Source organism: Mastacembelus armatus, chromosome 20 (assembly GCF_900324485.2).
Source record: "Mastacembelus armatus chromosome 20, fMasArm1.2, whole genome shotgun sequence".
In the NCBI taxonomy this organism is placed as follows: domain Eukaryota; kingdom Metazoa; phylum Chordata; class Actinopteri; order Synbranchiformes; family Mastacembelidae; genus Mastacembelus; species Mastacembelus armatus.
The window spans coordinates 13,417,039-13,444,674 of record NC_046652.1 but is presented as its reverse complement, the minus strand read 5'-3'; the positions used below and the strand labels follow the sequence as shown (position 1 = coordinate 13,444,674).

The 27,636-nt window shown below is 38.5% G+C and overlaps 1 protein-coding gene across 1 annotated transcript; it reads right to left on the bottom strand.

Moving 5' to 3' along the window:
• Positions 1–274: 274 nt before the first annotated feature.
• adgrg2a (adhesion G protein-coupled receptor G2a) lies at positions 275–23,759 on the bottom strand. The gene is made up of 36 exons (XM_026291742.1): positions 23,468–23,759; positions 20,897–20,985; positions 19,025–19,350; positions 17,189–17,447; positions 16,254–16,295; positions 15,901–15,942; positions 15,732–15,812; positions 14,732–14,779; positions 14,578–14,651; positions 13,704–13,769; positions 13,553–13,590; positions 13,334–13,467; positions 12,787–12,898; positions 12,634–12,692; positions 12,499–12,546; positions 11,837–11,904; positions 11,666–11,709; positions 11,429–11,471; positions 11,278–11,312; positions 10,984–11,111; positions 10,776–10,893; positions 8,020–9,488; positions 7,585–7,688; positions 6,757–6,893; positions 6,510–6,666; positions 6,184–6,339; positions 5,808–5,930; positions 5,601–5,646; positions 5,408–5,511; positions 5,166–5,290; positions 4,658–4,926; positions 4,412–4,511; positions 2,481–2,767; positions 2,232–2,333; positions 1,444–1,560; positions 275–1,345 (listed from the first exon to the last, which is right to left on the bottom strand). Exons 1-36 carry the CDS (start codon positions 23,485–23,487, stop codon positions 1,245–1,247), a joined length of 5,271 nt encoding a protein of 1,756 aa, XP_026147527.1. The 5' UTR covers positions 23,488–23,759; the 3' UTR covers positions 275–1,244.
• Between the last annotated feature and the right edge of the window lie 3,877 nt (positions 23,760–27,636).

Genomic DNA, 27,636 nt, shown 5'->3' with positions numbered 1-27,636 from the left:
CTTTTAATAATCAAGTGGTCACGATCCCTGTCACCAACTTTTACAGGCTCTGATTGAACTGCCACTCGAGTGTATAACAACAAAGTGACGAGGGAATGAGGGCGGAATCTGCTGGGATCGTAATTGGTGTTTTTTTTTTTTAAAAACATTTGATTAAAGATGTAAAGGTGTCATGTTGACACAACTAAAAAAAAAAATAACTGGACAGACAACGATTTAAAGTTTTATTATCTTCTCTTTCATGGCATGCACATGCTCTTGCACAAGGCAATCAAACAGTATCTGTCCTAATTAAAATGGCAAGAAATAAATTGTGGTCATGTTCCAGTATAATATAGGACAAAACTTCATCTCTCTTTTGCTTAAAAGAATCTAATATACCACACTGTTTATGAACAATGTAACAACCATGAGCACTGTGCTGTAGAAAAATAAAACATCTCATATTAAAGGATAAACATGATCAAATTATAGCCAATGAATTTCATGTTTTTTGTTACATGTGCTCAGGCGTTTAAGTTTTGGCACGTGCACATTTTCCTTCAATTCGTCTTTCCTGTTTTAAATGTAGAGTTTTATTCATAAAGTGCCTTTTGACACTTTGTGAATTAGGTGTGTAAACACAAGATATAGACTATTTAAATAATACAGTTGTCCCTGGACTATTGTAAACATATTGGAAATATCTTCTTCTTTTCCATTTATGTTCATGCATAATTAACCAAAATATATTAAATATAGTATACCAAAAAGACAGCAAAATAGCCTCACGATAATCTACACAATGTGGACAGCTTTTGTTTTCGGCTACTCATTAAAATAAATTTAGCATATTTAACATGCTACAGTGCTTGTCACAGACTAAAACTAATTCTTTTTTACATTAGTTCTAAGATCTAGCCTCCATAAATAGAGCAATAGCTGTAACAGTAAAATAATTAAAATCTTCAGTCATAAAAATACTTACTGTGCACTTACTACAGCTAACAAGTCTCCTTCATTGTTACTACAGAGAAAAGTATTGTGTGCGGTACAACACTTTTAATTCAGTCATTACACATTTTCATCTTTCATCTTGTGCACCACTAAAGATTTCTTTGAACCCTGTGTACATCTATTCTAATTTTTTGTGGATGGGAACTGCAAGAGATGCCTAATCTTTGGCCGTACTCTCAGCTTACTTAGAGTAGATAAGTAGAGACAGATGGATTACAGTGATCACAAATAAATGCTTGATGTAGCTGTCAGTCCTCGCCTTGCATTGACAGATTTCGTCTGTGGAGGTTATTGAGAACAACATCACTACTGGAGCCATCAGATATTCCACTGTCTCCAAACACAGAGCCTGTGGAGTATAAACACAATAACACATTAATCATAAGGTTGTGTATGAGCATGTGGCCTATGACGTCTATGGCAATGCAGGTCAGACACTAAACATACCACTGCAATTAGTGGCATTGCTGATGACAGAGCCGCTTCTAGAGGTAAAGTGGGGCGCTGAAGTGGTTGCTGTGGCGATGGATGTCCTGTTGTTCTGGGTGGCCGTCCGACTCCATTCTACAGAAGAGTGTATATTGCCATGGTTACACGAGTATGTCAATATAAAAATAATAACTTGTTTCGTAATTTAAAAGAGTTTTCTGACAAATGTTGACAGGTTGAAATTCATATTAACTTCCATGAATATTAACAATAAAAAAAATAATGTTAATGGTTATGTTTCTGTGTCTCATTTGTATTTGATAATGCAAGTCAGCGAACTTCATTTCCCATCAAGCTTTCTGGTATGATGCTGGGGAAACACTGATTTACCGTTGAGTTACTGTGGGCTACAATTTAGGTCCTATATTTTGGCAAATTGGCATAATTAAAAATACACAGAATTACTAGTATTGATGTACCTATTATCAGTTCTACTTTAAGGTGTATTCATGAAAATAACTGTGACTGGGTCACTGGTACTAAAGAAAACTATATCTAAAGCAAATTGTACAGTATAGTACTGTACAGGAAGTTTCTATGAATTTTGTGCTGATTTAGACATTTATCCCTTGGGAAATCCAACATGACTTCCTCTGATAGAATCCAAAATATGTACTGTATGTATGTACTCTACCATGTTTGTGTGTTCAGATTTGAACTTTGAAAAAAAGAGTACATTGTTTACACAGCTTGGGAAATCACTGACAAAAGAGGTATGAGAGGCTCAAATAGATTTTGGTGCCCACCTGAGTTTTCAGCCAATCGCAGTTTTCCACAGCAGAGATAAGTTCTCCACTGCCTCCGGACATTTTCTTTCACAGCACAGTGGAAAATGAAGATGAAGAAACCTATAACAGAGCAAATTGAGTAGCAAAATATTGGTTTTATTGTATATTATGCATATTTCTGTTATATGAGTAAACTCAGTTTTATCAGACAAACAATGTGGGTGTCTCATTTTGAAGTAGAACCAAGATTATTTATAATGGTCTTACCTGTAAGAGAGTTAAATATGGAGAAGAGATAAACAAAGGGTAAATAGAGGGGTCCCCAGGCGAAAAATGCAAACCCCCAGGTGAGGCCAAGCAGGACGATGAGGCCAGCAACACTACGAAGGTCGGAAATCCTTCCCCTGTTAGGAGACTGGTTCTGGGGGTTTTGCTTCTTGATTCGAGATAGTTGGATCATCACAACGATGAAGACCACCAAGCACAATATAAAGATGAGGACGAAGTAGGCCACCACACCCACGTAGAAGACAGTATTATTTCGCACCCAACAGCTGCAGGGCAAAAATATAACAATGCAAGTCTATAAGAAAAAATTTCAAATGAACAATAAAAATAAAAAGTGCTTGTTATTTTTTGTTTGTTTGTTTGTTTTTTTACTAGTACATTTCAGTAAATGGTCCTAATCACTGGTATCTTTATCTTGTGTGTTTTGGGTGTGACATGGTTTGGTATTGGCATAGTTGGCTATTTGGTTCGGTTGTTAGGAAATTTTGTGCTATCTGACGTAGCTTGATTTGCTTGTAATATGTATGTTTTAAATGCCGGTGTTCCCAGGCCGGCCGAGAGGCATGTCCTCCCAGTGGGACACGCCTGGAACACCTCCCCAGGAGGCGAAACAGATGCCTGAGCAACCTCAGCTGGCTCCTCTCAACACAGAAGAGCAGCAGCTCTACTCCAAGCTCCTCCTGGGTGACTGAGCTCCTCCCCTCTCTTAGGGAGTGCCTGTTCGCCAGTAGATTGACCAGTATATCGAGAGCTTCACCTTTCGGCTCAGCTCCTTTTGCACCAACAGACCAGTACACTGACCGCATCCTGCTGCACCAATCCGTCTGTCAAATTCACACTCTGTCCTTCCCTCACTCATGATCACACTCACAGATCCCAAGATGCTTAGAGTCCTCCACCTGAGGCAAGATTTCTCCAACCTGGAGAGGGCAAGCTGGGTCTCACCTTTATCTGGTAGAGACCCATGACCTCGATCTTGGAGGTGCTGAGTCTCATCCCAGCCGCTTCACACTCGGCTGCAAACCACCCCAGAATTTGTCTAATTTGTCTTCTTGGCTTAAGTCTGTCATGAAATGTCAAAAAGGTCTCCTGCACAATCCAAAAGTCAGGGCATTTTTAAACTAAAATAGATTATAGCCATCATTCCCAACTAATTAGATAGCATTTTAAAAAATCCATATTTCCCCTATGAGAAAGTTGAGTGAAAAAACTTCTGACTGACAAATACAGATGTGGCTTGGATGTTTCAGCACCACCGACAAAGCACACTGTTTCCTTTGCCCCCCATTGGTGTAATACAGAAATAAAAGGAAATCGACAAATATTCAAATTCATCCTTGAAGATTCCCTGTGTAATTTTTTACCTTTAGTTTTGGGTCCCTGTTTAAATTGCAAAAGACACCACACACATTTATGGCTTCATGCTGTTGCATTGATATTTGTAGGATATAATGCCTTAAGATATGCAGTGATGCACCAGCAAAGACAAAGCTGATGGCCACAAGCAAGTAAGCATAGAACAATTCTTGATTCAAAATACTTCAAAACTACATGCAAAACTGCAGTTCATATTGATACGGTTCTTGTTTTTGTTTTTTCCATTTCTTCATGATGAAAAAGCAGTTTTGAAAATGTATGTTATTTCATTTAGTGCACCATGTCTCTAATAGTGATACCAGTGTTCCACCCTTTGGGCTATAAATACAAAATAAGATCTGTTTTCAGATTTTATATATGCATTAACAGATCATTTTAAATCACACTCATTAGGAAATATTTAGCTATGCTAAAGGCAACAACTTAATTTGGATGATCTATTGTACTTTGGTTAGGAGAACATTTAAGTGAAAACAATTCTATTAAAAAAGGCAAGTGTATTTCTTGTATAAGGTAATTGAAATGTCACTTACAAGTCATCTGAAGTGCCGTCCGTGTACTTTCCATATGTAACCAGACCATAATGGTTTTTGTCCACTGATATTACAATGATTACCACAATAAGAGGAATACCTGAAAAGATCAACATTTCAATTAGCAGAACCACCTAACAAATAAGAATGGTTTAAAAGTAGGTTTTTATAGGTAACTTAAGTGTTTTTTTTTTTTGAACAAACATATACAAACAAACAATAACATTGCTTTGTTGAGATACTAACCCCAGCCCATCAGAGTGAACTTGAGCATATATCTGCTAAGGTAGGGAGTGAAGACCCGGACGATGCTCAAATACATGTGCAGGGCTTCCATCCCTGCCCAGGTAAATGATGTCAGCAGGAAGTAGTGCAAGAAGAAGGCAGTGCTAATACACAGCCCAGTTGCTGGGTACAGTGCCAGCCAGCCATCCAGTAAAAATACCAAGTCGAGGAGGAGGAGGGACATGCAGAGTTGGACCAGGATCTTGGCTGGTATATCCCGAAGAAGTTTTCTGCAAAGAAATGGTCTGTTAAACTGCACTGAATAGAAATTGGGGTTAATACTGTAATTTTCATAGTGTGTTTTTTTTAATTTAAATTTGTTAACGTGTGGTACTGTTCAATTAATTTTAGCTTTCCTATACATATTGCACCTTAAAACTACTAAACTGGTAAAAAGAATATGTTAGTTAGCATGCTGTTTAATAATGCTCACACTGAAGTTAAATTGGCTTTGTAATAGATTTCTTACGGAAATGACAGGTATGTCAGTATGGTGAACGCAAGAAAAATAGCAGACATTCCACAGCCGATGTACGTAATGAAAGTCAGAATTTGTGCTTGCTGACGATCAGTTATTGCTTCTCTGGACAAATCCTGTTTGGAAAACACAAACAGAAACACACTTGATTAGCAAATGTAAATCAATACATATATATATATATATATATATATAAAGAGAGAGAGAGAATGCTGAGTAAATGACCTGCTTACCAGCAATATTGCAAATGAAGTGAGATGGTTGCAGCTGCAGGTTGTTTTTTCTGATGTGGCATTGACAAGAGAGCAGCCAAAAGTGCTCCAGCCTCCTTTACCACCTAAAGAATATAAACACCATAAACAGTAATATTGAGAATTGTGGCAAATTTATCACTGAACCAAGTTTCTTTGGCAACAATATACTTACTATTCAGAGTAAAGTCCCAAAATGCACACGAGGCCACAAAGTTTCCCTATGAACCACGAACAACATTAGTTCTCAGCATGGCCAGAGCTATTTTATTGTCTGACCATCAAAATATTGGCAAATTACATGTGATATTCCACTTTTTGTGAGTTTGTTCTGGGTGAATAGTTCAATTAAAACATTATTTTTGCGTGTTTGTGCACTCACATATATAGGGTTGACATTTTGGATTGTAAACTGAATGTTCTCTGTTAAGTTGCTTATTGACAAATTGGAGACACTTGAGCCCAGGACTGAACTGACAATGGTGCTGTTTTTCAATGTTGTATCCTACAAAACAGGAGAGAAAGACATTTAATTTGGGGAATGGTGACAGTTTAGTTCAATAATTAGAAACAATGCTTCACAGTGTCAACATATTGCAAATTTGTCTTGTTCTAAGGGTCCATACCTGCACTAAAATGTTGGATCAAATTTGGAAAAATTTCAAATGCAGATATATAAGTCATTGAATAAAAACCATTAAAAGTCATGTTTTGTGAAAAAAATCTTAAACTATCCAGAAGTGATGACAAGAAAGTACCTGAAAGAGGGTAGGTTTAGTGTAAAAAGTGAATTGGACTCTGTTAGCCTTCTGTTGCTGCTGAGGACTAAGACCTGCAGTTAGGGAGGATGGCAACAATACAGATCCCAAGGCAGACCCTGACCTCTTAGAACGGGAGCTACTGAGGGCACGGAGCTGTAAACATCACAAAAATAAATAAATAACTTAAATAGCATAACATTTTAATACGTTTAGTTTTGTATCATTATATCATCATTAAAGATGCTGTTCTTTAATTGATTTGAAAATTCACGTTCATTTCATGATTTCTCAAAACCAGATAACTAATTCCAAAACTGGGTTACCTGGACATTATCAGGGTTAAAGATGTCAAAAGATGTAGTTGGGAATCTGGTCCCATCCACTGTCCTGACTGCGAGAACCAATGAATTTGAAGGGAGGATCGCACTGCCACCACTGACAACCAGGTTAAGACCCAGATTATCCACCACATGAATTAGCCTGTCGACAGGAAACATTTCAGAAAAGTCAAATCTATGTGAATATGTGTGTGTGTGTCCAGCGTATTGGTCAGGGTCGTGTGACTTATACCTGTTAGCAGATGCAGAGAGGCCCACTGCATTTACTGTCATCAGTTTGCTGACAGTGTTGATGATTTTTTGTCCCATTGCCAGAGAGACAGAGGATTCATCCAAAAGTTGTTCCATTCTCCCCACTAACTGTGCCACCTGCAACATCCATCAAACTAGAGTTTACCTTCAGAACTGTAGATCTATAATTCAAAACAGCTCAAACTGATTTAAAGGCAAACGAATCACAAATCACCCTTTTGATGGTAGTTTTGAAAATTTTGTTTTGGTAAAATGACACTTGGTGTAAATGTACTCAGTTTTTTCAGTTCAATCTTTGGTGCTTAACAGTGTGTGTTCTTATTAATATCTGTCTGAGTACTGTGATAGACTAGCAATCTGTGCAGGGTATAGCCTGCATCTCACCCTAATGCCAGATTGGCTCGAGCTCCCCTACAAACCCTTAAGGGATAAGTCGCATAGATAATGCATACACTTTGTCAGTGAAATTATCATATTGGTTCCAGGCACCAACATGTCCAAGTAACATATCTAAAAAATCCATTAGTAAGTCTCTCTTAGACATACAGATGGGTAACAAAGGAAAAACACAAATCCTTGACCCCCAGCAACGAGGGGAGCTGTTGTGCTGTGGGAGACATTTTGCTGGCATAGTTGGGGGCCCTTACAGCAAAAGCAAATAAATACAAAATTATTCTGAGTGATCATCTTTATCCTACAATGAAACACTTCTATACTGATGTGAATGGTCTCTATAAGTATAACAATGCATCCGACCCTAGGGTTCAAGAGGTCGCTAAATGGTTAAATAATAATTCAGTAGCTTCACCTGAGAGGAGTTGAGCTGGGATACATTTTGTACTTGACCTAGTTCATCCAGTAAATCTTGGCTTGTAGTTGTCAATACTGTAGTTGTTGAGTTAGTTCCAGTACCTTGGCAAGGAATACAGGAAAGTCATTTGGTATGTGATGGTCACATTACTGATAAAACAAAAGTTATTTGTACTGCTTGAATAATAAAAAGTTATGACTAAAACTCAAAAGCAAAATACCAAATCTTTTCCTAAACAGTGCTGTGTTAAAAAAATGGCTTTTACAAACATTAAACATGTAACATTTTGGTCTGTACTGTACATTGGGTACTGCTTCCCTTTAAACCTTAAAAAAAATCCAAGTGATTGATATTCCAGCCATTTTAGTCCACCTAAGCTTTCTTCTAATTGAATTAGAATAATGTTAAAAATTGATTCTACGCTTCACATACCAGTCGTTGTGGTCATCGTGCTGAGTGTGCTGTTTAGGAGAGTTGGAGTTGATGTTGAAGGCATCATTGTTGTAGTGCTGTTATTCTGGGTTGGATGTGTACTCTGTATCGTAGTGGTTTCGTTTGAAGTTGTAGTTGTATGCTCAAGGGAAGAATCAGTTGATGTTACATTGTGATTAAAGGTGGTGGCAGCTGTTGTAGTGGTGTTTGTGTCATTTCTGTTGGTTGTCACACTTGGTGTGGAGTTTTTGGTAGTCTGGTTGTTCAGTGGTGTTGTTGTTGACATATCATTTGGAGAACCTGTCGATGGTTGAGCTGTAGTTATGTTGAACCACGCTGTGGAATTTGGAGAACCTGGCTGTGGTTCAGTTGTAGTTTCATTGTCTCGCGTTGTACCATTTGAAGAAGGTCCGGTTGTGGTTGTATTGTTGAGTGTTGTGGCATTTGGAGAACCTGGCTGTGGTTCAGTTGTAGTTTCATTGTGTCGCGTTGTACCATTTGAAGAAGGTCCGACTGTGGTTGTATTGTTGAGTGTTGTGGCATTTGGAGAACCTGGCTGTGGTTCAGTTGTAGTTTCATTGTCTCGCGTTGTACCATTTGAAGAAGGTCCGACTGTGGTTGTATTGTTGAGTGTTGTGGCATTTGGAGAACCTGGCTGTGGTTCAGTTGTAGTTTCATTGTGTCGCGTTGTACCATTTGAAGAAGGTCCGGTTGTGGTTGTATTGTTGAGTGTTGTGGCATTTGGAGAACCTGGCTGTGGTTCAGTTGTAGTTTCATTGTCTCGCGTTGTACCATTTGAAGAAGGTCCGGTTGTGGTTGTATTGTTGAGTGTTGTGGCATTTGGAGAACCTGGCTGTGGTTCAGCTGTAGTTTCATTGTCTCGCGTTGTACCATTTGAAGAAGGTCCGGTTGTGGTTGTATTGTTGAGTGTTGTGGCATTTGGAGAACCTGGCTGTGGTTCAGTTGTAGTTTCATTGTCTCGCGTTGTACCATTTGAAGAAGGTCCGGTTGTGGTTGTATTGTTGAGTGTTGTGGCATTTGGAGAACCTGGCTGTGGTTCAGTTGTAGTTTCATTGTGTCGCGTTGTACCATTTGAAGAAGGTCCGACTGTGGTTGTATTGTTGAGTGTTGTGGCATTTGGAGAACCTGGCTGTGGTTCAGTTGTAGTTTCATTGTCTTGCGTTGTACCATTTGAAGAAGGTCCGGTTGTGGTTGTATTGTTGAGTGTTGTGGCATTTGGAGAACCTGGCTGTGGTTCAGTTGTAGTTTCATTGTCTCGCGTTGTACCATTTGAAGAAGGTCCGGCTGTGGTTGTATTGTAGAGTGTTGTGGCAGTAGTATTGGTCATAGATGGTGGCATGGCTTCAGGAGTTGTAGTAAAGTTGCTGCTGGTTGTGCTTTGCTTGGTTGTGGGCGGATCCAGAGGGCAGCTTTCAGCCAAAAGAACAGCAAGTGTCTCATTTGCCTTACTATGAAAGAACAAACAAAAAGCAAAATTCAGAATATTTGGATATGCATAATGAAATTATTCTACTCAGTCCCAGCTTCAGCTCCTTAAAGATCTAGTAAAACTGAAAATAAACTCACACTATACTGCTTTTTGTCACTTGATGATCTGTCCTACATGAGTTAGTTTTGAATGCGACAAACTGTACAAAAGTGGCCTCCAGTCCAAAGCTAGCATTACCTGAATGTTCATCCATCCATTATCTATACCCACTTATTCCTAACCAGGGTCACAGGGATCAGCTGGAGCCTATCCCAGCTCTCTTTAGGTGAAAGGCAGGGGTCCACCCTAGACAGGTCCCCAGTCCATCACTGGGCCACATAGAGACAAACAACCTCACACACTCACACTCACTCCTATGGGCAATTTAGAGTCACCAATCAACCTGACATACATGTTTTTGGACTGTGGGAGGAAACCAGAGTACCTGGAGAAAACCCATACAAGGACAGGGAGAACATGAAGACTACACACAGAAACGCCCCTGATGGGTTTCAAACCAGGAACCTTCTTGATGTGAGGTAACAGTACTAACCACTAAGCCAGCATGTGGCCGCATTACCTGACTAAAACTTTTTTCAGTTCAGTAGAACACCACAACTACTAATGTTACAAAGAGCTGGAATTACACCTGAATTGAAATCATATTAATTCACTAAAAAATTACCACTAGGTTGCTAATGTTGCCAAAACAATCATGCTGTCTTTACCCATTAAGATATCCAGTAGGAAGGACCACAAATCAAATTGGAGTCCCTTGACTGCTTTTAACACTCTTTATCTCAAGAAACCAAACTGATGTTAACCCTCGTCCCACTCTCTCTGTGGCCTCTTCAATCTATCCAGCAGTGTTTTTGCTCAGAGGCTCTCCAGGCCTGGCTGTTGGAAATGATTACTTGTGGTTCAAAAATGGTTCTTATAGCCTTTTGCTTTTTGGCAGGCAGGGATCATTTACTGTACTTTGAAATCACAGAGGAGAGAAGCTGAAATAACAACAGAAGGGCTGTGAGTTACATGGAGGGGTTAAGTATTGCTGAGAGACACCGCATCGTGTCCTTTTCCTGAAAACATGTAACATCTCTGTCAAAGCACTTCTAAGTAAAAGTCTATACCTTCAAATCCAATAAACATGAAGTGGTTCTGGTATAGACTCTAAATATAACTATAATGTTACTATTATAAACCCCCAAAATACATTATAAATTTGTTCTTCTAAATATTTTGCCATAGAACTTTTTTATACATTTACCAATTAAGCAGAGTGGGGTCAGGTTGGCAGACATCGGAGATCAGCAGGTTACTAGAAACCCAGGTCAGGTTGGATGCCAACAGAGTGGGGACAGTCAAACCAGGAGAACCACACATGACTGAGGATAGAGATCTGACATATAATAGAGGCTTCAAGCAGTAAAAAGTGTGCAGCAATATTAGCTTTAAACTCAAACATGCCAACTAACCAATGCGTGTAATTGGTGTTTCGTTTGTTATGCCAGTGTTGCTGTTAATGAGTTGTTGCACGAGTTTACTCAGGGAACAACCACTGACAGGCCCAGACATCTCCAGTATCACCATACAGCTGTACAACCTAGACAACAATACATAATTCAGATACTGTTATTCATTATTAAATAGAACATTATCAGTAATGCATTTCATCAGTTTTCCTCAATTTTAATTTTTCTATGTCTATATGTTTTCAGCCTCTTTCCTGTATGCCCAAATAATAGGCAGGAAAAAATAAACATGTCTACCTTTGTTGTTCCCCATGACATTCCAGGTGAGCTCTCTGCATAAATAAAATTATTTACACATTTATACTGAGTCACAGCTGTCGCATGAAAAGTCAACAAATTGAAGGTGGTTGGAGTGACCACCTTGGAGACTGTTAAAGACAGGATTTACCTTGTAGCGGCTTAAAATCTCTACATAATCTCCACACGTTGACCTGTAGGCAAAGATTTGTCCCACCGTTATTACCAACAAACATTTCATTATCATAGATCCCCATGCTATTCTCTCTTAGCTTATCTGTTCATCAGCCTTTTAACAAAACAGTACAATGGAGCTTGCAACCTCCTTATGAATTTCACCAGTCAGCATGTATCTATTGTGAGTTATTCATAGAGGATCGTGACTTACCCTGATCCTGAGCCACAGATGTTATCTTTACTAAGACTTGACATCTGTTAAAGACATTCAGTAAGTCAGTACATAGCGTGAATACAAAAAGATGTGATTTTTATGGTACTGTAACTGCAATATTTGAGTTTTGATTGATCAGTATGTATTTGCTGGTATGTGTGTACATACCAAAATACGTAGGGATTCAGTATTAACAGAAGCATTGTTGATATTAAGTCTTATGGCATAGAACTGGCCTGAAAAATTAAAAGAAAAAATATCAGAAGCAGTATAGAGCATAATTACACACCACCCACCCACCTTCTGAGACATATTACAACACATATTTGCTTTTTGCCAATAGACGCTCTCACATCTGGCTGTTAAAAATGAAACTACGGCCAGGTTAATTTTAGCATAACATTTCTGCTAGGATAAAAAGTGAAACAGCTAACCTGGATATGTAAAAATGTTAAAAAAAAAAAAAAAAGCAACCCCCATTTATAAAGTTTGGTAAAAAAAAAAAAAAGTCCATCATCTATCATCAGTCCAAGAAGTTGCAGCTGAGTATTTCTTGCAGCCTTTACGTAAGGTAACAGGGCATTAGATACAGCTTCATGTTATGGTACCTGAGTTTGGGATCAATTTTCTCAGCTAATGCTTAGCAAGAAGGTCTATAAGCACATTTCTGAAAATGTAGAAGTATTCCTTTGTCACATACAGTCAAAGCAATCACATTTCCCAGCTGTCTGTGTGTTGGTGCAGGGGGTGCTATAAACACATGCACTGTATATGCACCCATAATATTTGCTTGAGTTTACAGGGAAAATATATACATGCTTTTTTCTTACTTGTGGTATTACAGAAAGAGCTGCAGTCACAGAAGCGTTGAGGTTCCCCTGAAACACAGACAAACATGGATACAGCAGCAGAAACAACACTAGATTCTGGTGAATGCAATCAATGTCTGTGGTTTTGTTACTCACTCCTGCAGGAGACTGTCTTTGGCTGTATAGCTAGGTTAGAGTTGGGCTCTATGACTGAGCTAGCAGATATAGAGGATAACAGATGAAGATACATAGTGCACACATATAAACTTAGACATACAATGCATACAGGAAAGCAGAGGTACCACTTACCATGTAAGCTTAGACTGTTGGCTGGACAGGCAGATATCATCCAGGGAAGATGTAGATGTGCACCTCACAAACTCACCACCAGAGGGCTTCAAGTTCTGACACAGATTTCGACCTGATGGGAACAAAATGAATAGGGGTGTGCCGAAAATGCTGGTTGTGTGAATGTACTCTTGTACCACTACTGCTGTGATGAGGTTTTAACTCTTGAGACTGAGGATAGTTCTAGAAAGTCATGCTCTCCTCTTATTTAAAACATGGGACATTTGGGTTTTAGTTATAACTGTGTTTAAAGTTAAGAGGTATCATATTTGTATTTGTATGAGCACACAATATGCATGTTCGTACTTTTTTTTCAACATTACATGTGTGCTTATATAACTGTGAGTGACTTTAAACACACAATCCATGAGCCAAATGTGAACTAAACCATCTGAATTAATTAAAACGTAATTAGGTTTTTAAACACATATGTGTGTTTGCTTCTTGATGTAGTATGAAAGTAACTAGCTAGGAATCAATATGAATTGAATAGCTGACAAGAGCTCACCGACTCTCTCCACTTCTCCTATGATTGATGCTTGCATTTGGTTAGATTTCTGCAGTGCAGTGGCTCCGGTGAGCTGGAGTTCACATGGTAAGACAGCATGGCTGAACTGCAACAGCACACTGCAGGTTGTATTTCTAGAAAAATATATGTACTCCCCTGTGAGAAGGCACAATGTTAAGTATATGTAGCAGTTACTGTCTACAAAACTGAAAGACATACCTTATTTCTTCTTTTGCAGTGCAGGAGACCTCAGCTGCCTACAAAGAGAGAGAAAAGATATTTAGCCATTTACCATCTATAGATGAAAATATAAGGATAAATTTTATTCTAGACAGTTAGAGGGTATTGCCTATTTGTAGGACATTCTGACCTGAAGCTGTGTATCACCCTGGCAGAATGTTTTTCCTTCAGAGTTACAACCAAATGCATTTGACACCTGAGTAAAAGAAGAAGAGTTAGTGGCAGAGGATCAAATCTTTGCACTGAGGCACCTACACTAACAGCAGTAACGTACAGTATAAGTTTAATTAATTGTAAAATTGTGCTGGACTCATCCTGAACAGAGTCAATTTGTTTCAAGGGACTATAACTGTGAATCTGTGTGCAAGAGCAGTTTGATGTGCAGCAAGTATGTAAATATGTATGATCACAATATCACAGCAGAGAACTCTAAAAAATAGTGGAGTTATTGCTGTAAATTGCTTGTAAATCAGTCACAAACCTTAAACCAGGTCTTAAAGGTAAACTGAATATTTTGGCTCACCTACAACAGCACCAATTTGTTAAAACAAATAAAGTAAAATAAATATATATATAGGTATTGATGTTTTTTTTAAAGAATGCTTATGATAAGAACTGTTATGGTTAAAAACACAATAAGAGGGTTAAGACTGATTCAAAGTAGTACACTGCACAGTTAGTGAGCCACTGCTCATCATAAAGACTAAAAAATAAAGGGAACTGCAGACTAAAGTAGTAATTCTCTGATAGCACATTATGTGCGTTTCCTAAATTCACATTATTATATCAATGAATTATCTGCAGGTCAGTTTTTAGTTGCGTCACAATGATAGAATGCATTACAGGAATTTGCTGCTGTTCCTATGAACTAATCCATTGTGTGCTCAAGACTTCTTTGTGACAAGGTGACGTTCAAAGCTATAAAAAGCATGCCACAAAGAAAGGGTGGAGCTGTGAACCTATTTGAGAACCTAATAAAGTGGATGAAGGGATGTTTTACTCACCAAATCTTTCACATCTTTTTCCGTCTTATTGTCTTCTTTGACCTGCACGCTTATAGTCATCCAAAAGTAAGCACCTACAAAACGGGGTTAAGTTGTAAACCCTCAAATATGCATAAATAAAACACTGATGGTACGAAAGGTGAATATTTCTTACTGCCATTGGAGCAGAGTGGGCTGATGTCACAATTTACTGGTGTAAAACCTATAAGAATAGAGAAGGGAATAATAAAGAAAACAAATGTAAAACTAAAAAAAGGTTTTGATTCTGATTATGTGCTAAATCAGTAACAATGCAATATTAAGTCTCTAATTATACACACACAAAAATGTACTAAATGCATATGTCACGCTAACACTGTGTGAGTGAAGTTGCCGATGTGGATTGGCAGGTAGGCAGAGTTCTGATTTGTAAACATTTGGGTGTTTGTCGAGGTCTGATTAGCCAAGCTGCTTTTAGAGGGTGGAGTTGACTGTCTTTATTGTGATTGGTGGGGACATGTTTTTTCAAGGGTGTGACAGAAGAATGGTTGGAGTCAATGGGTGGAGGCTTTTTTGTGATGACTGACGATGTGACTGATGGATGCTCTGTCTGACTCCTGTTGACAGCAGCATTACCAGTAACCTGTAAAATTTACTGACATTGTAATATTATCAAAACCAGGAGAAATGGTGGCCAAAACTACATAAATTAGTAGCAAATTAAAAATTCTTTACATTAGGACTAATGTTTCATTATTTACTGGCATTATAATGTTACTATAACTTAAATGATGGACAAAAACTACAAAGATAATTTTTTTTTGTCAGTAACTGATAAACCTGAACTATTTGATGACATTTAATGCTCTAAAAGCTCACTGTCCTACAAGCTTCCAATAGAAACCTGATCTCATTCATAGGAAGTGTCTATAATTCAGTGGCAGCAGGACGTTGCAATTTAGATACCGATAAATGAACAAATAAGCATTCATTACATTTTTTATAACAGCACTAAATACATCCACACTATTTAGATAACTTAGAATTACTGCTTATTTACTCAGTTATCTGAAAGTAAACATTCCTTCTTAATGGACTCTATAACAAATGAAACTGTATTAAATATTTAAAATGATATTATATTTGTGCTAATGTGTCACTGTGCTGACACTGACCTGTGGCTATAGATGTCTGATTGTTCATGGACATGTCAGCGGCTGCTGTGTCAGGACTCGATGCAGATGTAGTTGAAGGCACTTCACACAAAACAAAGAAGGAAGAAGGAATTCAAATGATAGTCAGGAGGTATGATAATTAGAGATATTCTTTTAAAGTGACAATCACCTGATAAAGGTGACGGTGTCGGTTCAACTGTAGATGTGATGGCTGAAAAAAAATGTGGTCAGTACAGTTTTTGCTCTTTAGGAGTGTACTTGTACTCTCAATCTATGTATCTGTCTATCCATATATATTCAAAAAATTATCTTTAGCAACTCTATGGTAAAATTGTGTTAATTGTACTGATAATTTATATATCAAAAAGCTACCTTGGTTAAATAAAGGCCATATATACTATATGTATATATATATATATATATGGTTGAAAAAGTGTATAGATCAATAAATCACACAAGTACAGGTAAATACAACTACGACTACATTTAAACAAATACACATATTGTAAGTGTATAAGTCACCTGCAGACAAATCAACAGCATCACGTCGGAAACGTCTGTTGTCTACAAGACACATAAAAACAAGCAACATTTAACATCCAACATGCTCTACATGCATGCACAACTACAAAATGCAAACAGTGTTAGTGACACAACAGAGGTATTAATAAGCATAATGTACTGCATGTATTATTGTTAAACCCAAGAGGAATTACATGTAGAATTACGCATGTACTATATTAGTTTTCTCCACAGCTCTCGGGATGAAAATGTTTCATGTTTCATGTCATGTCATGTTTTTACATGAGATCATGTAAAAAATGTATAAAACTTGGGACAATGTCAGTCTTATAAGTAAATGAATTAGAATAGCTTTAATTTCTGTCATTTGTGCTTGTTAGCTTGTTGGAAGAATTTGTATGTTTTTCTCTTCCTGAATTTAAAAATCTTTTCAACCAGCTGTCACCGGCATCAGTGTAGTCCTCCAACAGCATCTGAGCAGCTGTCATAACACCCACATAACAACCACAGCTGTAACTATTTGTACACGACAGCACTATCAATGATGTTTACTTGTAACTACTCATTAATCAGGTATGCCTATAAACCATCGTCATGGAAAAATCTTAATCATTTTTAACAATCAGAAGGACAATCAGTCTACCTACATTTTCTCTGACTATAAGTAGTCGCATCAGTGTCTATGTTGCATTTCTAACTGTACTAATCATATTAATTAGCGTGTAAAAAACGTAGGCTAGGCAAAACAACAAACAGAAGTGCAGAAGTCGGTATGTTGTTCAGTTAGGTATTCTTCGCTGTAATGTTATGTTCATAAACTACAATAGCTGTATCACACTAACCTGTTTGCTCAATCGACTTTCAACAATAAATTAGAATCTCAGACTTTTAGTATTATTGCTAGTTATAGGTGACTTGTTGCATGTCTGTCTCACCACACATAAGGTTGGAGTCCCTTTGTCTGGCATTGGGGCTGGTCACACCCCAATACTGAGAATCCCAGCCAATCACAGTGCCATCTTCACAGGGCCTGTGATCCCGCACGTCTGCCCACATGCGGAACAAATACAGCTCCACTTGTCCAAGATTAGTTCCTCGAGATTGGTCTCTGGTACGACAGCCCAGCCACAGGGAACCAGACGGGCGGATGGCCTCAGCAGAGACTGTCCTCTCAGTCATCATTTTCCCATCAACCTGGAATATTTTGCATAATCATTTTTACACAAGCCTGCTCTTCACATTCACTCCCCAACAGTTTGTGTTGATTCTCATTACTTTCCAGCATTTGTTCGTTCATTTTCATTTAATCCCTGTTTACATTCATTGCACATTCTGGTCTGTAGAAGCCTTGATCTGGGAACGTCTTCAAAACATTCAGTCTATCCAGACTGCTGATAGCACAGATTGTGCTAGGTCCCAGCCCAGTCCAGCTGTTTGCCTCCACCCTGCCTCTGAGCCAAGTCTCCAACATGTTAGGGCTAAGTGTGAAAACCCTAACCCTGCCACCAAGAAAAGACCTGTTAAATCTCAGTCTGCTGCAGTTTCTCTGTCTGTTCCCCATGTAACTAGCACCACACCAGGTTAGTGAGACAGGTTAGCCTTATCCTACAGATGACATATCATTGCAGTAGCAATTTCGATAACTGCAGTCACACTCCTGTTCAAAGAAGTGTTAAAGCAAAGGCAACCTCCAGTGGAGCAGCAACAACCAAGTATTTTTCAGAGCAACAGTAGCTTCCCAGCATCCCATTGAGTAGCCACAGCAACAGCTTTGCAGCACCCCTGCTGAGCAGCAGCAGCTCCTCTCCTGTGTCCTAATCCTCTTGTTGCCTGGATCTGAGTCACAGGCCTCTTCAATCCCAGAGCCACAAACCCTAGGTGCCCAGAACCTCAGCTTCAGCTGCTTAGGCAGTCAAAGGGTCAACTTCTGCTACCCAGTGAGCCAATGTCTCTGCTGCTCATAACCCTGACTAGTCCTGTTTGTCCAGTTTTGCCCCTGAGTTCTTGAGGTGCCAAAGGCACTGACACCACATCTTTCAGTCAGTGGTTTGGCTGGAGTCAATGACACCAAGTCTATTCCTGCTCCTGCTGGGGGGTTGACTGGCAGGAGCCAGTTCCAGGGCTGGCTAAATCTGCCTATGCCATAACTGTTTCTGAGTTCATTACTGTTCCTGGGTCAGCCATCATGGTTAAAGCAAGACCTCTGACTCTCTGACCTGACTCTCTTCCTGTTCTTAGGTTATCCATAGCAGTTAATGCCCCATCAGTTCTTGTCTCTGTTTCAGTTCCTAAATCAATGCCCCTCACACTTTGGAGATTGCTCCAGGGTTCACCTCCCTAGTCAATATCCAGTCAGACCATCAAGGCACCAAGCCCGTGTCAATAGCCCCAACTGCAGGGCGGTTCTGTCTATAATGCTAATCCTTTGCCAATTTTCCAGAAGCTGCCCTTTGATTGGGGTTCCACCTTTGACACTAGTCTCCTGCCTGTGCTCAGAAGAGTTCAGTCTTTGCCATTGACCTTTTGCTTATCCTACTGAGGGATTCAGCCTACATATTGTTTTCTGTCCAGGGACCACACTCCCACATGGCATCTACTTCCCACTTGGTCCTGAGTCAGTGCCATCACCTTCTAGAGTGACCACTGCATTTTTTCTAGTCCAGTGGTCACCTGACTAAATTCTTCAGACCTCCAGGACATTAAACACTTTTCCTACACAAAGTATTCTAAATTTTGCTAATCATAATCATATGCCACTCTTACAGACTTACCTCCAAGCTGAAGGAGTTGCCTGGTACATCTCTCCTGAGACACACTGTGTGCCATCGTGTTGGGGACAATTGAAAAGGAAATCGGTGTTTGACCCTTTGCAGCCACCCATACAATGCCTCATCATCTCCCTCCAGACCAAGCTCAGGCCTGGATGCATACACAGAACTGTAGGAGAAGGCCACCCAAGCTCCTGGGACAACCACACGGATGTTGACACACACAGTCGTCTGATTGAGCAATGGCATGGTGGCACTGTCCTGCAGGGTCCAGTGGTCCTCACAGCCATTTAATACTGCCTTTGTGTCCCCGAGGAAATATCCAAGTGCTGGAATGGGATAAAGAAATGCAGATTTACAAATACAGCAGATTTTATAAAGCTTCAAAAAGTCTTAATAAAGAAATAGTCTATATGGTTTTAATCTTACACCTCATTTAAATCTAAGAGTGGCACACTTAGAGTTGAACACCGGATAGTAGGGAGGACTTTAATGGACATGAAGACCAGCGCTCTGGCCCTTTGTTGGGAGTGGGCAGGGGAACAGGGAAACAAAACCTGGAGAACCCACCAAACTGTTAACCAGGGAGTAAACAATTTCAGGAATTCTGCCCCCAAGAAGGCCTTGAGAAAGCAGGTGTTTCCAGGGGTTGGCCTTAAAGGCAAGAAGGAAACAGGGGCTGTTCTGGAGGGCAAGTCCTAACGCAAGCTGAGAACAGGGCCAGTCCTGTAGCCCCACAGGTGGACACAGCCATTCTGGAGGCCGTGGAGGCTTCATCTGTCTGCTGACTGTGGGTCTCAGGAACTGAGAAGCAAAGCCAGATAAAGATTCCCAGTACAGCCCTCCCACCATGTAGGAGAGGGTTGCATGGGGTTAACACCATGACTGTGGCAGGGACATGGAGGGATGAGTTGAGTCAGTAAACCACCAGGTCTGACATTCTCTTCCACATTTAAATTCTCATACTGTCCTTTTATATAAAAAAAATAAAGTCTAATGAGCCAATAATGGTCAAATCCTTCTGTCATGTATTAGACAAGAGCTGGGCTCAGAAGTTCAGACAAACACACAAGGCTAGGCAAAGCAAAGAGGTGCACAGTTTTATATAATAACCAAGCATGTCCAGGGGAATGTAGGAAAAAGTGCAGAACAGAAACATGAACCTCAAAGCGAATCACTAACAAAGGAAGCTTATGCAGAACAAAAGCAAACCAGCAGTAGTGAGAAGCTAACAGAGATCACATAGATGATTACTTACAACGTGAAGAAACAAGAGGGGAGTACAACACAATAATTTGACAGATAAGCAAGTGACACTGAGGATCTGGCAAAGAAACCAAAGAACCAAGGCATGTACATATACACAGGGATATTTATTCAACACAGGGGGAGATAATCAAGGACAAATGGGAAACATAAAGCTACAAAACACTGAGGCAATATAGGAAATGACATCAAAATAAAAGTTCCAGACAGGAATTTCCTGACAAGGATCCAGGACAAGCAATCTTTTTGAGCTTTCTTTTCACTTTATTTTCATTGGGCATAACAATAAACCATGAAAATATTTGAAAAATAATATAATGTTAAAAGTAAAGTAAATAACAATGTTCATAAACTTACATAACAAATATAAATAAAAAGCAAACCTGAACCAAATGCTAACACTACTCTTCACAATACACAATATGACCCATAATATATACTTATATAGGACAGGTAACAATATCAGCTCCTAGAAAAATTAATCTATTGTGGATAGAGCACTCACTGTGCTCTTTTACAGTATATTACATTCTTCATAATTAGCATGAACACTTAAAACTCTGTCTCTCCTGTTTGTTTTTCATCATATGTTAATATTACAGTACTTACCTGTGGGAAGTGGGACTATCAGCAGCAAAAGCCAGACTTGAAGGAAATGATGGGTCCATCGCCACTGTCCTTCAGAGTGACACATTCTCCTGGAAATGCAAGGTGAGATACAGGGATTTGAATTAAAACATCCACATCTCCTTTAGGTGAGTTTTGTTTGTGCCAGCTACCTCTCCTGTCTGTGCCAAGTATTCAAATTTCTTTTCAAGTCTTTCCTGAGAATAGCTGAATCTGTTTTTTCAGCTTCCTCTTCTCAGAATTATCTTCCTCTTTGGTGCAGCGTTTGCTTTTAGACATGGATATGATCACAGCCATGTCATTTTTTGCAGTTGTGGGTTTCTCCTTCACAATTTGTAAAATAAGAGGTTCTAATATCTGTGGGTGTGGCTACAGAGTAGATTTGACTGCAGAGTGGGGACGAGCACGGCGGATTGGATTACATCTCACTGCATTCACACCTTTATAAGTTAGAGGTTTTTGTTGCATGTGTCTTTATATTGTTGATACGCCTCAGTACAGTATCACATATTACATACAATACTTTCTTCCATGATGGTTCAAAAAGGGCAGTTGGAGAAAGAAAATAATGTAACACACTTTTTAAACTCTGTTTTTTTCATTTTTGTTACAAGGTGAAATTGTGTAATCTGTTCTCTTTAAATCACGAATCTATAGTGTACTAGAGTTATTATGGCTAATGCATTAGCAAACAGTGGACTATTTACGGATGCAGCAGACATAGAGGAATATTAGCATTCATTTAGAGTTGTATTTATGGCTACCTGGTGGATATCAACTTCAAGAGGCAAAAGTAATGGTAAAGTTAAATTATATACAATACAAAGTCAAAATTTCAAGTCTAAGGTACTAAATGTTAAAAATGTTTTATTACAAAATCTATATTTTGATTTACTTACTGAGACTTAATGTCTGCTAAATTGCTTTTCTAACATACAGTTCAATTTTTCTCATGCATTTATATTTTCACAGGCTGATGACTAGTTAGTGTATGTCTGTGAATATTGTGTATAGACATTTTTCTGTACATGCTACTTGCTCTATGTATTTTAATATAGAGACAATTTTCTTTACTCTTTACTCATTTGCTTTTGTGAGAAACAAATAAATGTCTTATACATTATAACATAGCTGTGTGCATATACATCATATAATTACAATCGCTTTCTGCTATGTATGGGCACACATTCATAAATTCTCACAGAAAAAACATTTTAAAAAACTATAATCATATTATCACTACATTACATTGCTTTATAATATATTTATTAAATGTCCCTATACTGGTAGTATTTATAAATGTTGAGTAACAGGGCTAAAATAAAGTGTCGCCATATATAACACACCAAATTTACCTGCTGTAAAAGGTGGTATATAAGTAAAATGGCTTTGTATGTTGTCTTTGCATGTAGGTTAACAAGCTATTTCCTAATTGATTGTGATCACATTTTTCAAATTGCCATATACTGAGACAATGTTCCCTTATCCATGATCTATTTGTAATTTTTAAAAAAATTTTTTTTAAACTACTGAATAAAGCCTCTTTTATTTTCACAGTAATAGTTTATTGGGTAAAATGGAGGCAGATGATTCGCTGTGGTGACTCCTGAAGGGAGCAGCCGAAAGGAGAAGAAGAAGTTTAATTTCCATTGACACCGAAGAAAAAAATGTAACTTGATCAGTCGTAACATATCTGAAACATACTGTTACTTCAGAACCCTGATGTCCTATTTTTAACTTCCTTTTTTAACTTCCCTTTTAACCTCCTTATGCATTAACATAAATAGTTATTGGCTCACAATTAAAGCAATGTGCCTGTATGTGCCGTAGATGCAAATACATTACTGTGCCTTGCCTTTACTGTAATACAGGGAGTGTCCGCAATGACATAGAACCTGATTAAAAAATGTTGATATACAGGGTTTACCGGCTTAAGTATGTTATGCAAGTGTCAAATAATCTAAATGATGTATATAGACACAGAACAGTAACAATCTTAAAAGAACTTTTGTAAATGTTTTGATGCTTTGTGCGTTATTGATTTTCCTTACCATCGCCCAGCCACTGCTTACTTCTTGTTCCCACACTTACACTGAACTGATTTTACACTGAACTGAAAGTTTTGATGCTTAAATGTGAACATAGGAGAGATGGAGATTAAAGCTCAAAGGTCATAAAAAACTGTTTAAAATTCTATTTGTATTTATCTGCTAGGATGTGGTTATCATGTTTTCTGTGTTACACCAGTGGAAAAGAAACAGCACCTGTAGAAGGCTTGGGGCTACAGAGAAACTGTGTAAGTTAAGCTTGTGTTCCCACATTCTGATTTTCTTTGAACAGAGCAGAGACATTTCTAGAATAGCTCATGAGTCTTCGTCTTAGCACCATTTTTTATTGTGTTTACAAGTACCAAAGCTTTTTATTTGTACCTCCCACACCCTTTTAATTCAAGTTACTCCTAAGTCCCCTCCAGAGAAACTGACCAAATTTAACTCATCATTTCAATTAAATAGTAACTCATAAGGATATTTGGTCAGTAAAGAAATTGCTTACCTTATGATTTTCAAATGCATGTACACACTCTGTGGTCTTTATGTGAATATATGAGGTCCTATGGAGGAGAACTAGTCCACTTCATGCTGGTCACACAGCTCATGTGTCTGCCAACATTTCTGTATTCTTGTTTGCTTGTTTTTAAAAAGCCTAGAGGTACGATTGTTAAAATATGTTTCGCAGCCTCTCTCTGTGTTTTTGTCCTGTCTTTCCTTCTGTTTCTTCCTTTCTTGTCTCTATCCTCTCTTGCTTTCCACCGTTGCTCTTTTATCCACCTGTCTCTTATCGAAGAGCATCCTGTAGCATGTGAAGGTACGCTCAGGAAATAAAAAATTCTCAAATGTCAGGTCTGCCTGCGGGAGGCAGTAGACCAAATAATGACACACCCCCACAGTGTAGGAGGGAAGAGACAGACTGAGACAGCAAAGTTTAACAATGTTTATCTATCTATCTATCTATCTATCTATCTATCTATCTATCTATCTATCTATCTATCTATCTATCTATCTATCTATCTATCTATCTATCTATCTATCTATCTATCTGTCTATCTATCTATCTATATGTCTATCTATCTATCTATATGCCTGTCTACCTGTCTATCTATTTAAGTACTGTGTTTTTAGCTCAGTATGACTGAAAGGCAGCAGCTGGTATTACAGGATGTGGGGCCAGACAATTCCTGGACAAAGTATTAGCCTTTATCTTTTGTGTTTGTGTGTGTGTGTGTGTGTGTGTGTGTGTGTGTGTGTGTGTGTGTGTGTGTGTGCAGTTGCACCCAGAATATCAGAAATGAGCAAAACATTACAAAAAATGCAAAAATTATATGGTAGGCCCAGGTATGAAATGCTGGATTCAGGTTGACAAACCGGTCAAACATCTTTTTCCTCCCTCTCGTTTAGTCATACTTTTCACACAAACACACAAACACACACACACACACACACACCCCTGATGATAGGTGTATGAATTTGAGCGATGACGTCTGAAGTCAGACGTTAAATAAATCCAAACAAGACAAGAACAGCCTGAGGGCAACCCATCTCTTTGAATCTCAGTGTGTTTTATTTGCCTACTGTCTGTGTGTTGTGAGGATGCATTGTGATAATTAAATAGCTGACCACTGAACACAAGGGGGCAATAAAGAACAAACTGATTTTTTTTCCACTGTGGATCAAATGTCAGCCTTTGCTCAAAAGAACATAACAAAACAGTATCCGATCAGCGGAGCAGAACAGGGCTGTGGCACATTACTGCTCTTCAGTGACACAGCACTTTTAGGTGATCTAGCTGTCAGTGTGTAAGTGTCTCTCTTCTTTTTTTCTCCTCTGCTACCCATCCTATGTCTTTTCACTCAAACACACACCGACAGTGGAAAGCATGAACTGAGCTTCCTTTCAGGGATTAATGAATTTCATATCTCATCTCATGTCCAAAACAGGGGTGCCTGGCCTGAGTATTGCAGAGTTTTGTGTGTGTTTGTGTGTGTTTGTGTCTTAAGTCACATTTGAAAAGGATATGCTTTTCTATGATATAGTCCTGCATGTACTGGTTATACTGTACTGCTTATACACTTATTTGCAAGGTAAATTAGGTATTAGCCTTTGCTGTTGGCAATGCATCGCCGGTTGTAGAGACAACTACCTGCTCTCAGTTGTTTTGGCTCATATTTCAAAAGTCTTACGATTTTTTAAACCATAACTGCAATTGTCACAACCGTTTCATGTTACATCTGACCTTTGCCTGTTAAGGCAATATATATATATATATATATATATATATAGTACACAGTAACAGGCTGTGATATTATCTGTTGGTAAAGTTCAGACATAGTAATATTATCATTAAGGATGGCAGTAATATTTTTGTGTTTATCTTTCAAATGAAAAAAAGAAAGGTTCATAAACTCCTAACTTACTGTTAATTTTGAGTACATTTTCGGTTTTGGTAGGCTGTATTTACGTCCCAATTTTGGTCTTTCATCTAAATTGGTATTAAAAGGGTCTTAAGTTATAGCTGTTATTTATACCTGTAAATACCCTGTGCAAAGTATAAAGAGACTCGTGAAATCACACAGGAGAGAAGCCAGTCAGTTGAGTATGTGGCAAAACCGTTTACAGTGCTTTCCTGCTGCTCTTTTACAGCATGTGGTAATTTATCCTCAGAAAATAAAACAGAAGTGACATTCATTACAAGATGACTAGTTAAAAACACCTCAAAATGCACCTGTATATTGTGTATCATCTTGTCTCATGAGCTGAGTGTGTAGTTACACCCCTATTATATATAGGGTGGTATTATTTATTCTGGATACCAGCTCTGGCTTTGATACCAGTCAGGCGTCATTAAATTTATAAGCATAGTGCATTTAAGCATTTAAGCACTATATAGTAACAGCTGAACACACTTCTGTCTACAGCGGATATCCAATATTATTCAGAAAGTTCTTCTCAAAGTTGCAGGGGTTCCCACAAATGTTTTGCACTTGTAGGTTGCCTTGCTTTCACCCTTCTGTCTAGTTCATTCCAAAACTGCTCGATGGGGTTTAAGTCTGGAGACTGAGCTGTTGTGGCTTTAGGTCTGCCAGACCTCTTCCTGTCAGTTTCCTCCAGTTTCCAAATGCCTTTTTATGGTGTAAGAAACTGTACGCACTGCCACCTTGGCTTTCTTTGCAAATTCTCTAAAGGAAAGCCTCACTGGACATGAACTGCTTAAATTACGAACTATACAAACTTACGTCGCTGTGCCACAGCACACAGCACTCTGCTCCACGCTTCAGGCAGAGTGGGTGTGTCAACTGCTTTGTGAAAGAAAAAAAACAGGCATGTTGCAAGCACAAGTGCCTTTTCTGACTGCCAATAGCTTGTGATTAAAAATGATGCACAAAGCAAAATATGCCATTATTATGCATATGTAGCTGGCAGTCAGGGGAGCCCACAGACACTGTAAACCTGTACCTAGAAGTTGTTTGAGACCTATCCAAACCAAGGGAGGCAACATGTCCAACTTTGCAAGACAGACATCCTGACTTGCCAAAACAATTTAAAGAGCGACAGGTTAGTGATTAGCGATTGTGATAGGTACCATTTGACAAGTCAAAGGAGTAAGATTTATTTTGTGACAAGCAAACTTTTTTTTGACAACAAATTTAAGACAAATGTCAAAATGCCTTTATTTTTTGCACCAAATTATGGCTAGTTTTGATGCGATAAGTAATGTAAATAGGTACTATTATTAATATGAAGCAATAAGTAATATTATTATTATTATATTACTATAATATTATAGTATTGATATCAGTAAAAAACAATACCCTCTTCCTAGGGCACAGAGCACTCATAGTATATATTACAATGGCATACTAGTTCATATTAGTATATATTACTATGACATCATATATATTACTATGCAGATGCATAGTGGTATATACTGTATAATACAACATAACATTACATACTTTTTACGTTTTAATTAGTATGAAATTTAATTTGTTATAAAAACATATATTTAAGTAATTTATTTTAAGCATTTTTTACATGTAAGGTAGTCACTAAGCACATTTTTCATTTTGAGGTTTGAGTCATGCCTGCAATTACATTAGCTAGCAAAATGTGATGCATGATGAAATTCTTCACACAGCTGCAACTGCATACTTTGACCAGAGTTGACATTACCCATACACAGCCGCCAATGAAAATACCCTTTTTAGGTTCATACTAATTTCAGCACCAGGCATGTTAAAATGCCATTCTCTATCTGCTGCAGTGGTTTTCCTTATTAGGACCATGATTCTGGTCCTAACTAGTCTAAATGTCCTCATATGGAAGGTGCTTTTGCTGGTCAAAGTCTCAACAAGTATAGAAAAACAAGAACACACGAACACACACACACACACGAACACACACACGCACACACACACACACACACACACACACACACACGCGCGCACACACACACACACACACACACACACACACACACACACCACCACCACTAGTACCACACATCTTCCGAATAATTACGTACATTACAGAACATAACCAGTAATTTCCTTGTGGTAAACATGCCATCCATATAAATGAGTCAAATTAATGTCAGGAGCAATGAATATGTCATTGCCCAGCTCCCCCTGTAAGGTTAATCTCATTCAAATCAGGCGTTACTGTCAT